The sequence below is a fragment of the Colletotrichum orchidophilum genome (genome assembly GCF_001831195.1).
Source record: "Colletotrichum orchidophilum strain IMI 309357 chromosome Unknown Scaffold_16.1, whole genome shotgun sequence".
NCBI lineage: Eukaryota > Fungi > Ascomycota > Sordariomycetes > Glomerellales > Glomerellaceae > Colletotrichum > Colletotrichum orchidophilum.
In genome coordinates, this window is record NW_019172972.1 from 203544 (window position 1) to 215811 (window position 12268).

A 12268-nucleotide genomic window follows, 5' to 3' on the forward strand; every position below is an offset into this window, starting at 1 on the left:
CTCAATCGAAGCTTTTGACGGAGGCAGACGCGTTTGGTTGCGGGCGGTATGCCTCGGTTGAATCCTGTGTCAATTCAGACAAATTCACTGGAGGGCAATAGGTATGATAAGCAGATGAATCGCCACCCCAGATACGAACAATCCCATGATAAACGCCATGTGTCGACAATGCATCAGAAGCTAGGCCTCATAGCCTCAACGCACTGGCAAGATCAACATCACAACGGACCACCGCCCGCGCCTTGGAGACCGCGCCTTGCGTCGGCGGTTCCGTATAGCCGGGACCCCTCCAATGCCGTCAAATAAATAAATAAAAATGGGAGTGCTACCGGTAGTAATGCCTACCTATAGGCTATCTGTACCTGCATGTAAGCTATGGCTCATAACTAATACCCACCAAGTGGCCCAAGGAACATAGCTCGGTTGTACATAACTGCGCCGTTCTTGGTGGCGTGGGGGATAGCTCTGGTCACCCGACGCACTTGGATCGCAGAATCAATCCCGCCGTCCAACGCGAGTATACAGTAAACGTGGGGGGAACCCGTTTGAGTAGGCTCTTGGTTGCACAGGGGTGAGGCAAGGCGCAGATGGTCATCATCAGACGACAGTTGAAAACGATTGCTTTACTCTTTCGAGAAAAGATTGCGATGATGACCAGAAAGATGACAAATGATAGCACTTCGGCAGGTCGTTGATTGAGATCAAATTCATCCATGAGGCGGCGGGGGATACTATGCGGACTCACGATTCAACTTTTGCGGTAAGCCACGCCGCCTGGATTGTTCGGGAAAGTGATAGCGTGAGCACTTCTTCACGGCTTTGAATAATGGGACGACAACTGCTGTATTTCCTGGGTCATGAAAACGTGTTTTCCGGTTCGAGCAATCTCATACTTATCACTGATAACTTGCATTCATCAATGATCTTGTCAAATTAGCAAGTCTCCGCGGTGCCCTGCGAGGCAATGCCGTAACAGTGGTGAGGAGAGCGGTGAGGCATTAACGAAATGGGCCTCATGGCCGGTTTCTTCAATGAACGTGGCGCAAACTACAGCACTCTTTTACGCATAAGGATGAGCTACGCCAGCTACTATTGAACGAGCTAAGAGGAAGATCACCAAAGAACACGAAGTTGATCCTTCCACCATGCAACCCCGACGCCGCTACAGGATTCCTGATTTTGGAAATCAACGAATAGGCACCAATGTCAACGATTCCCATGCAAGAGCCAATCGCCTACTTCTCTCTCGAGACGGCAGCCGATCTCGTCGGCGTGACTGCGGAGTGCCAAGGTGGTAAATGCACGTCCGTGGCATTTGAAATTGTGTCCGCGTTCGTTGACCGGGTCTATCTGCAGGTCGGTGCCCGGGGGGTCGGGACCGTTTCCGCCGACATTGTCTGGGTGGGGTAGAAGGCGGTACGCAATCGCGGACGCCGCATCAGTCGGGCTCACTGTTGAACCGAGCAAGGGCGCGAAGCTTGTGGAGGAACTTGGCAAAAGGATCAAAGGGATCAAAAGGGCGCCAAAGGCTGCTTACACGCCTCATCATCCGGAGAACTCAGAAATCAAGGGCATCTCCTTCCTCGAGTTCCCGGAACCACTTTTTCAAGACGCCAACGGGGAAGTTGCCTAGAATACTGTCGTGGTGTCTCCCCGGCGGCTTGATCGCAGCCTTTGTGGCACTGGGACCAGCGCGCGGATGGCTCTGGTGCTTGCCAGGGGCCAGTTGGCGGTAGGAGACTAGTTCAAGCACACTGGCGTCATCGGCACAGCCTTTGAGTGCCGTATCTCTAGAACTGCCAAGGTCGGAGGTATTAATGCCGTCGTACCGGCAGTCGAGGGAAGCGCCTGGATTGCCAGCTACAAGCAGGTCGTTTTGGATCCCGAGGACCCTTTACCAACTGGGTACAGAGGAGCAGACCAATTGGCGTATGACTTACCTTGCCTAGTAGTCGGAGCTGGACAACCAGAGTAGAAACATTTGTATTTGATCTTTTCAGTCAGGGACAGATGGGGAAATGGAAAGTGGATGGTGTCCCCCTCCGGCCCCGCCACGGATTGGATGTTGGAACACAATGATCGTCGCTGAAGAGATAAGGTGTTCAAGATCCGAGGCGTTGCAGCAGTCTGTGGGGTTAAGAGCAATGTGCACTTTACTGGTGGCTCCTTCGTGTCTGGTTGTTTCGCTGGGCTTCAGAACCCGAGCCGAATAGCGCTCTCTTCTCCAACCGAACCGAAAACAGATTGCGGGGGACCGTCTCACAGAGCACTTAGTGCAGTGACAGCAACCCCCACTCCGGGGAACGGGGTCGCCCATATCCGTATTTACCCCGGATTTCTGGAGAACATGTTTAAGTGCACCTATTCAGGTAAGGTAAGGTAAGGTAGTCAACTTGACTTGAAATAACAAGGCTTTCACTCGCAAACGAACTCGCACACATCATGTCTTTCATCCCCAATCATCACCATCAAGAAAACATTGGGTGCATCAATTTTGCCTGCAGTTGCGACGGTTGCTCGCAGTCGTAACACGCAGGATTCTTCACTTCTTCACCACCACCGCCGCCCAGAGGCTAGAGCCACCAGACCCAAGCACATTTCGAGGCCTCCATTCCCAAAGTTCCTTCAACATGTCGTTGCCTCAATCTTCTGAGAATAGTGACAATGCCAAGGATAACAGCCTCATCGAACACCTTGAAGACCTAAGAAAGCCGGGCGTGCAAGACAGGCACGATGGTCACGTCGAAGGCAATGCACTTCTCATCAACCAGGATGGCGAGGTCCGCAAAATCCCGGTGCCGTCTTCTGACCCCAATGATCCCCTCCGCTTCAGACCTTGGGAAAAATACGGCATTGTGTTTTGCTGCTGCTGGTTCTCTAGCATGGGCTTGTCCATTGCTAGTGGTCTGGGGGCCATTCTGCAAGAATTCTTTGCCATGTACATCCCGCAGGGCTACTCCTCCGAAAAGATCGTCCTCCTTATTACCATCCCAACTTTGTGCATTGGTCTTGGTACGTTGCAATCTGCCAAAGTCTTCAGCGTCAAAGACGCCAGAGTCGTCTCTGACTTTCTGGAACTAATAAAGTTATTTCCAGGCAACTACATCATTCTTCCCCTTGCACTGGCATACGGTCGGCGGCCAGTCTTTCTTGGATTCATGGTCATCTTGCTGATTGCGACTATTGCTGCCGCTTTGCAAGACAGCTACAACGGACATCTTGCTGCCCGGGTGGTTCAAGGCCTGGCCACGGGCGCCTCCGAGTCGCTTCTCCCGCTTATGCTCACCGAAGTCACCTTTCTCCATGAGCGTTCCAGAATCTTTGGTCTTTACTGGATGGCACAAAATGCGATTTCCTCCACAATCAACCTCACCTCGTCATATCTCAACCATGACCTTGGCTGGCGTTGGTATTATTGGGTCTTTGTCATCACCGTGGCCGTCGGTCTGGTCATTGCCTTCTTTTTCGCTTTCGAGACACAATTCACCCGGCCACCCGAGTCGCTGGATGGCCAGCTTGTCATCACGGACGAGTTTGGTGTCACCCGTGTCATCCCCGACTCCGAAGCCCAAGCGTACCTCGAGGAGATGGACCGCTCCGGCCTCACAGCCCCAAATGCCGTTACCCCAGCTGGGTCGTTGGAAAGAAAGACGTACTTGCAGCGCATCAGGCCTTGGTCGAAACCTCATCCCCAGCCGATGCGGGTCATGGTCCTGAGTTGGAAGCACATGGCCGAATCGTTCTCGTCCCCGGGAATCATTTACGCGGTGCTGACATCTTCCATCGCACTAGGCTGCGGTGTCGGCATGTCGCTGACTTATAACACTGTTCTGGTGGCGAACTATCACTGGAAATCAGAGGACGTTGGGCTGATCAACGTTGGCGGCGTAATCGGCGCCGTTCTCGGCATGTTATACTGCACATTCGTCGGTAATCCATTGGTCATGTACCTCGCCCGCCGGAATCGAGGTGTTCACATCCCGGAACACCATTTGGTCGTGTTGGCTTTGCCTGCTATTGTAGGTGTCGGGATGCTATTGCTTTACGGCTACACTGCACCGGGAGGCTACACATGGTGGGGTCCTTACCTCGGCTGGACCATCTTCCAATACTCATTCACCTCCGTTCTCATCGTTTCTACCAGCTTCGCATCCGAAGCGGCGCCCAAACATCCCGGGCCGGCACTGGTGGTCGTGGTTGGAACGAAGAATGTTGTCTCGTTCGGTGTGACGTATGGGCTGACTCCAATGATTGAGAAATGGGGTTATCAAACCGCTTTTGGTGTGTTGGCTGGTATTTTTGGCTTCATCTTTTTACTTGGATTGCCTGTCTACATGCTCAATCCGAGATGGCGTGCTTACATGTCGGCAAGAGAGAGTAGAAACTAGCATTGTGACCGTACTTGAAATACCGCAAGATTATGAAAGTATTTAGTTGAGAGCTGCTGGGAGGTCCGCGAAACCAGCATGGCGCAGCTAAATCTAGTGGACAGTTTCCCTCAAGTCAATGGACACTCAAATTGCGAGATTTACGTTTTGGTCTTGGGAAGAAAGGTCGAGGAAGAGTCTCTTTCATATTCACAAGTCCATGTTGCAATCATGCCTGGCGGGATATCGAACATTGCCAAATGGAAGTCCAGACCCGGCTCGCCCTCCGTCAGTGGGATGAGTCTTGCGGCTTATGAGTGCGCAGAGACAAACCTTCAAGTTAAGATGCCTTGGTACATCGTTTTGAACAATGGGTCAAGACGGTCAAGTCTGAAGCAGAGATAAGGAAACCACAAATTTGGGCTACGGCTCAGATTCCGGTTGTTGAAAAGCACGCTGGGCTTCCACTAATTATTGCTCCGGGCGTTCTCGGTTCGGTTTGCGACCCCGTCCCTTCGGGCTCCTCAAAAGGGACGTCTCTTACCGAACCGAAAGGCCCACACCTTTATCCATTGTGTACCCTACAATGTCGTCGAAAGCCGCAGGTATGGACAAATGAGCACGAAGGCTCTCTCCTACCATTCGATGCACTCATCTTCGTGATTCTATGCCTTCATCTCAATCTCCAATTTTCTCGCAGTCTTCACGAGTGGTATGCGAGGGGAGCTCCCATTGAAAGGAAGCCGCTAGAGCGATAATCAGGGCCCTTGTAACGGCCTAAGCAAGTTTGCTAGCTACGATGAAGCTTGAAAAGATAATCGTATATGCAATCCTAAGGAGTAGAATCATCTCAAGGCCCATGAGTCTGAAGGATGAAAATGAGACGCTTTGCGCGAGCCATGAGAGGATGATTAGTGAGTGAAGTGGGGCCTACGAGAGTCACCTGACGTAAGGTAAGGTAGGTACGTGATGCAGTTCCTGCCGTGAACGCGTCGGCGCGTTTCCGTCGTAATTATCCGTACCTTACCTTGTATCCGTACATAGGTACTTTCCCAATTGGGACGTCAGCGATCTCGACCTCAACCTCCCTCGGCCGGGGAACTGCACCTCCAATCCCACGAACCAAAGAAAACACAGAACCAATTCTACCGACATTTCATTGCCACAGACAATGGATGTCGATTTTGGCTTCGACTCGGCCGATGAGGCCGATCTCGTCGCCGCGGTGGATGCCGCCCCCTCCGGAGGCAAGCGAGCCAAGGAAGACGCAGATCAAGTTGAAGAGCCAGGACCGAAACGCCAGAAGAGCTCTCCAGACCACTCGGAATTGGCTCGAAGAGTCTTGCGAGAGCGATTCGGACTGAAGAGCTTTCGCCTAGAGCAGGAAGCAGCAATCAATCGCATTCTCAATGGCGACAGCGCTGTTGTGGTATTCCCCACCGGCGGCGGCAAGAGTCTGTGTTATCAGGTACGCAAACATTTGCCCGAATTGAGAGCCGGCTTCTAACACGAGTAGGTTCCTGCGGTGGCTATCAAGGAGCTGGATCGGCAAACCAACTCCCGCAGCCCTGAAGAAAGTGGTGTTTCCGTCGTCATCTCACCCCTAATCGCTTTGATGAAGGACCAAGTTGATGCACTGCGCCGCCGAGGTATCGCTGCAGCCGTTCTCGATTCGACGCAAAGCCGTGAGGAGTTCGTCGACATTCACAGCAAGCTGACTTGTGGCAAACTTGATCTCTTATATTGTGCCCCAGAGCGGCTCAACAATGAGGGCTTCCTTGCGTCCCTTCAGTCCATTCGCGGGGGCATTCGCTTGTTAGCGATTGACGAAGCACATTGTATTTCGGAGGTGCGTTCAGCAAAGTTGCGCATCCGCTACTCGCCGCTACTCGAATCGATCTCCATTATCTGACAAGATTGCAGTGGGGACACTCGTTCCGCCCAGACTACCTCAAAAGTCAGTCATCAATACTCTTATTATTTCCGTTTTCGCTAATCAAAGTTCCCAGTCGCCCGGTTTGCTAAAGAAGCCAATGTGGACAGAGTCATCTGCCTCACAGCAACCGCCACAGCAACTGTTGCCCAAGACATTCGAGCGACTTTTGATATTCCGCCCGAAGGTCTTTTCGTGACAACCATGTACCGACCAAAGTTAGTCAAGGCATTGAAAACTTAAACCCCGTTCCTCTTAAGATCATACTGATTCTACTTAGCCTTCGTCTGTTGGTCGAGCCAATCCTGGCGGATGATGACCAAGTCGAAATATGCTCTAAATTCTTGAAGAAAAACCCAGGACCCTCCATCATATATGTTACGACCCATGTGGTAGGCTTTCATCCACCCAACATCTTCTATTGAATGTTTGCTAACCTGAGTCTTAAAGGGCACGGAAACTCTTGCTCGTGAGCTGTCGAAAAAAGAGTTCAATGCTCGACCATATCACGCAGGATTGAAGCAGGAAATGCGAAGTGAAATCCAAGATGCATTTTTGCGAAGTAAAGACATGGTCGTGAGTTACACATACATTTTTTACGAAAGGCATTCTGACATGGCGATCTACAATCAGATTGTAGGCACAATTGCCTTTGGCATGGGCATCGACAAGGAGAATGTGCGGACGATTGTCCATTTCGATCTCCCAAGCAGTCTCGAAGCCTACAGCCAGCAGATTGGGAGGGCCGGGCGAGACGGCAAACCAAGCACCTGCATTTTGTATCTTTCTGACAAGGACTTCTTTGTGAGAAATGTGTTCATCTATGGCGAACGACCCTCTATGCTGGCCTTAACGGCGCTGTTTGACGAAATTTGCAGTAAGGAAAATTGTCAGTTGAAGCCCGGAGATCCTTTTTCCGTAGCTCTGACGTCCCAATCAAGACGGGTAGATATCAGGGTCTGTCGTTTCCATCTCTTCCTCTATCTATCGCCTACCATATTAATATCCAACAGGAAACTCAACTTTCAATTATCTACGCCTATTTGGAACTCAAGTTCGGTCTTCTGCGCGCTAGTACTCCTCAATATTCTGAATACAAATATCAGGTGCTCCAGAGCCAAGGGTTGGCAGCCGATGGATCGCCAGCATCGAAGTACATCCAGAGACACTCTGTAAAAGCGAAGATCTGGACCAACGTTGATGTTGACGTTCCTGTTGGGAATGGCGGAGTCAGTCGCGCTGATCTCACACGGAAGCTGGACTCGTGGGCCGAATCTGGCATCATCAAGCTCGACAAAAAGGGCGTCCAAAAGGTCTTCCGTATCAGCAAGAAATTGCCGAGCAAACAAGCCGATATTGACGACATTATTGACAACATCCACAAGGAGATTGTGAAGAAGGAGAAGCAGGATTTACAGCGCGTGCAGGACTTGGTCAACTTGTTGACCAACACAAGCTGCCTTACTCGTGGCCTCGCAGCTTACTTTGCCGACACGACCCACTCGGTAGTTAAGGAATGCGGTCACTGCATTTGGTGCGAAACACATCAACAAGTCAAGCTACCAGAGTTCACGCCCAAGCCGGTGAATGAAATGGTAATGAAAAAGGTCATCGCTGTCTGCAGGGAAGCCTGTGAACAAGAGGCATCTAAGGCCAGAGGAGGCAAATCGAAGACGACAGCCCTTCAGATGAAGCAGGCTCTGGCCAACAGCACTGCCAAAGACGATGCCCGTTTCATGGCTTGCGTGGCTTTTGGTATCAGAACACCCCGGGTTGGCAGCATGAGCCTGCACAATAATAAGGCTGTGTTCGAGACTATGAGCACATGCAACTTCAACGTAGGTTCTTCCCAGAGACGCAATACCCCGCACTGCATGTAGTTATTGAACTGACCCGGAACCAGGATCTCGTCCAGAGATTCGAAGAAATGATGAAGGAGGGATAGGTACACATACTTTTCGTCGTGAGATGTTGGCTAGGTGACACGAAGACTGCTATCGGCGGCAAATGTTCTAGCTTAACAAGCTGTTCATCTACTTTCGTCCAGCATTCTACCCCAATACTTGTCTAGGAGGCTGCTTAGATGAATAGCAATCGCCGAGAGATGAAGTTGTTCTCAGGCAACTTTCCCCGCGTCATTCCAACATTGCACGAGACAAGCTCCATTACCCCGATGTCAAATTCAAAGCCTCCATGGATAGGTGCAGAAATCTTTGAACCATAACCTAGCTTACTCAACAATCGACTTCGGTTTGGACAGAAACGTCCACTGCGGTCGGTGTGGGTTGATGCTAGGGAGCCAAGGTATTAGGACGATAAGTACAGCCACTGGACCGCTTCCACGAGATGCCCTTCCTCGATGCAATCCGTTACTTTGCCCACCGACCGAGCTTCATAAGTCAATCTCCGCTCTCCTTCCTTCTCTTCCCAAGTATCTGCTATGAAGACTTGCAAGTGACGATGTTTTCTTGTCTTCATGATTCTCCGAATGTGTTCGCCTAGCCAAGCATGCGCCATGACGTCCAGCGCTTTTCGGTTGACTTCTTCTACGATACGCAACTTTTGTAAAGATTCCGGGAGCTGCCGTAGAATGCTTCTCTTTTTGACGCCCGCATCCTGCAAGGCCGTCGTTAGGGTTTCCAGATTAGTAAACTGGCGTAGAGGTAGACTCTCGAATTGGCCCCTTACTTGTTGCGGGATTCGGACTGCAAGAGTTTTCAACGTCTCTTTGTGCCGGGACAGCGCGTCAAACATGTCCAAAATATCGTCGTAATCCATCGGAATTGGGCTATATTCGAAATGGCACAATTGCGTCGGCGTCAAAATCATGTTGATCAGATCGAATTGCGGGACCCAACTTTGCAGAATGGCGAGGCTGGTTATTTGTTCCCAATGTTTCGATTCATCAAACCTGACGTCGTTGAAATACTGAATTTTGAGGCATCTGAGTTTCGGGGCATTCTTCAAGATTGCTTCCACTAAACCCAGAGGAAATGAGCTTGGATGAGGTGTGCATCTAATATGTAGGTTGTTCAAGTTGGCAAAGCCGCTTTTGTCCATCTGAAGAAGTTTGTCCGAAGCATCCGGATCGTGGTTTTGCCTGTAACACATATACTGGATCTCGAGTCTGCGTAGCTTTGAGGCCAATAGTGGAATAATCATGGCAAGTACGTTGGTGTGGCGACGACTGTGTTCCCAACCTTCCGGGTTAATCCTGAGCCCCATTTTCCCAACTACCTCGTTGATGAAACAAATATCAGGAGTAGTGAGTTGGCTTTCTGGGCCATAAGGTGAAAGCTCGGGCGCTTGAATCGAGATGCATAAACGCCGCACATGTTTTACGCAAGCTGGGCGTGAGTGCCAATATCTCATGAGAGAGACCAGGTGATCGTGGCCGTACTTTGTAAGCCAGACGTAGTCGAATAGATGGCGTTCAACCAGCTCACGGATTGCTCGAGATGTCCGACAGAGCGTTGCTAAGGCAGCCAATCCTTCCTTGAAACTATCGTCTAGGAAGGCTAGATGCTCATAATTTGGCCCGTTTGAAAGCTGGGCAAAGATATGCTGAACAATTTCTGGGGGTAGTTCTGACAGATTAGCCATGGCGTTTCACTTGCACTTACTGATGTGGTGTATTGCGCGCGTGGAGCCACTTTTCTTGGTAAATGCAGCCTTTGACCTATGAAATCAACGTATGTACTGGGAAGAGATATTTGAAAGTTCCTAAAAGAACAGTGAGGAGAGTCGGCATATTGTGGCATCCAATGCATGTATCTCCGAGTGCTTCGCGGTGGCTGAAATTTTTCAACCGTGTTATTGCTACTGTACAAAATTGTTTAATGGCTGAGTTCAAAGCTTGTTTGTTTTGGCATCAAACTTTATTGGAGTAAGGTGGCTCAAAAGTCTGAAAGTCCCTCTCAACGCCGACGGTAAAGGGTGTGTAGGAACATGTGCATGAACCTAATACATTGTCGCAAAAACGATGCCGTTAATTGCGGGCAGCAATTAATGCCATACACACCCTTGTGATATACATTTACATCAATCTATTCCATCTGGGTATCTAGTAGGATGTACCAGATCGCTGTCAGAATACTGTGCTATAGAAGCTGTAAGTTTAAACGGACTAAAACTAATCGCACTTTGCAAAATGGCATGGGTTCAAGTGGATATGATAGTCGCATAAGGTATACGCATACTTGAAGAAGCGGCTCCTACCGTTACGATAATACGACGCTTCTTGGAAGCCAAGCGCCCCTCCACAAAACATAAATCCCTTGTTTTTAACACCGTTTTGAATGGCCAGTTTTCAACTTAAGCCGGAAACGCGAATAAATCCTACGATGAAAGACGTTTTCGTTCTTGTTCGATGATTCAGTAGAGTGCAGGGGTTTTCCAATAATGACCGTAACGTCGAGACAACTCTTCGACTTCCCATAATTATGCCTAACGACTTATAACATGCCGTCTACCTGGCATCTCATAGAAGTAATGTCACTGAGTATAGTAATCATCGATAACTCCAGGGAAGCGCGCTACTTAACGAGTGGGAGAATGGCCCTTACACGCCTAATGGCAAAATCCATTCTGGTACAAACTCTTCACCCACCATCAATTCCACCTTATGGTGTCGTCCATTCTCGTCCCACCATGTTTTTTTCATCCAAGTTCCCAAATTTGTTCAAATAAGCACCTGTCGTGTCCTGTGAGACTATTCGATTTCGTCTCTGCTCAACTCAATTTCTCCAGTCTCCTCCGCGGCCTCCAATGATCTACCGCCCTTCTTATTACTCTTGCTGCCCTTACCACCATTACCGCCATTGAGAGCCTGTAATAACTGTTAGCAACTGTCTACACTCGAGAGACCGTTGAGAGCACTTACAGCTGCTTTGTTCTTCTTGTTCTGCTCTTCACCGCCCTTGAATTCTTTCCCGAGCTGATTCAAGGTAGCCTTGTCTTTCTTGGAATCATCGCCCTTCAGGGTTTTGGCTTGCTTTGCTTCTTTTGCCTGGGCGTTTTGAACCTGGAAAACGTTAGATATCCATCTGTATCCATGCAGGAGGGAGGAGCTTGAATTGCCATACCTTATCCAGTCCATTGGTCAATGGCTTGTTATTCTTGTCCGCGAGTTTCTGGTTCCTCTCACGTTGCCTCTGTCCATTGGCAATTTCTTTGTTGAGACCGTTCGACTCCTTGCCGAACTTCTTCGTCCCCTCGGACTTTTGGAGCTTCTTGACGTCCTTTTGCTCCTTCTCTTGGATGCCGATATTCTTATCGATGCCTTTGACCTCCTTCGCTACCCCTTTCGAGCTTCCCTTGTTACTCGCGTTTCCTTTGTTACTGCTGCTTCCCTTGTTACTGCTGCTTCCCTTGTTGTTACTCTTACTTTGTGCCCGCTCGACAAGGGCGTCTACCGGTGCCGGCACGGGTAGAGCAAGGACGAAGGTAAAAAAGAGGAAGAGGGAAAGGATAAGCTGAGCGTAGCGCATTTTGAAGAATGTAGTAGTTGTGATTGATCTGATTGAGAAATTACAAGGTCAGAGCCGTCAAGACTGTAACTCGATGAGCTGGGAAGAGAATGGTTCAGTAAACCACTTTGTTCGAGAGTGCCCATGGTCCGTTTATATACATTCATTTTTCGACCCAATGTTGGTAGGGGCAGTTGCGAGTCAACGTCCAACATGCTAAGCACAAGCGCTTCGTCCGAGGAATTTCGACGGATCTAGTTACAGTACACTGGGAGCGTTCTTCGGTCTCCAGCCGTGATGCTTCCGTGATCGTTTCGCCCTGTGGTGAGAGAAGCTTTTCTTGCGTCGCACACAAGGGCCATACGGCCGCGTGTTGTCTGAAGTCATAAGATTTTGACAAGTGACAAGGTTTTGGGTGGAGTCGAAACGAAGAAAGTTTAGCCGCACAAGTGTTTTGGGCTGAACCTAGATGTCAAGGCCTTTTGCATCTTTTTGGATTT

General features: G+C 49.8%; 5 protein-coding genes across 5 annotated transcripts; 3 read left to right on the forward strand and 2 right to left on the reverse strand.

Annotated features, from left to right (window-relative positions):
• Nucleotides 1-1203: 1203 nt before the first annotated feature.
• On the forward strand, nt 1204-1633 carry CORC01_02787 (uncharacterized protein; the record flags this gene model as incomplete). The annotated part of the gene is made up of 2 exons (XM_022614437.1): nt 1204-1401; nt 1469-1633. The coding sequence occupies 2 exons, from the start codon at nt 1204-1206 to the stop codon at nt 1631-1633; spliced, it is 363 nt and encodes a 120-aa protein (XP_022479051.1).
• A 997-nt stretch (nt 1634-2630) lies between these two features.
• On the forward strand, nt 2631-4388 carry CORC01_02788 (uncharacterized protein; the record flags this gene model as incomplete). The annotated part of the gene is made up of 2 exons (XM_022614438.1): nt 2631-3012; nt 3097-4388. The coding sequence occupies 2 exons, from the start codon at nt 2631-2633 to the stop codon at nt 4386-4388; spliced, it is 1674 nt and encodes a 557-aa protein (XP_022479052.1).
• Nucleotides 4389-5538: 1150 nt separating this feature from the next.
• Nucleotides 5539-8245, forward strand: CORC01_02789 (RecQ family ATP-dependent DNA helicase; the record flags this gene model as incomplete). The annotated part of the gene is made up of 9 exons (XM_022614439.1): nt 5539-5835; nt 5884-6216; nt 6291-6324; nt 6377-6518; nt 6581-6692; nt 6751-6876; nt 6934-7257; nt 7314-8138; nt 8204-8245. 9 exons carry the CDS (start codon nt 5539-5541, stop codon nt 8243-8245), a joined length of 2235 nt encoding a protein of 744 aa, XP_022479053.1.
• Nucleotides 8246-8607: 362 nt separating this feature from the next.
• CORC01_02790 (uncharacterized protein) lies at nt 8608-9903 on the reverse strand (the record flags this gene model as incomplete). Its single annotated transcript, XM_022614440.1, has 2 exons — nt 8608-8798; nt 8916-9903. 2 exons carry the CDS (start codon nt 9901-9903, stop codon nt 8608-8610), a joined length of 1179 nt encoding a protein of 392 aa, XP_022479054.1.
• Nucleotides 9904-11011: 1108 nt separating this feature from the next.
• Nucleotides 11012-11789, reverse strand: CORC01_02791 (uncharacterized protein; the record flags this gene model as incomplete). Its single annotated transcript, XM_022614441.1, has 3 exons — nt 11012-11128; nt 11183-11323; nt 11385-11789. The coding sequence occupies 3 exons, from the start codon at nt 11787-11789 to the stop codon at nt 11012-11014; spliced, it is 663 nt and encodes a 220-aa protein (XP_022479055.1).
• Between the last annotated feature and the right edge of the window lie 479 nt (nt 11790-12268).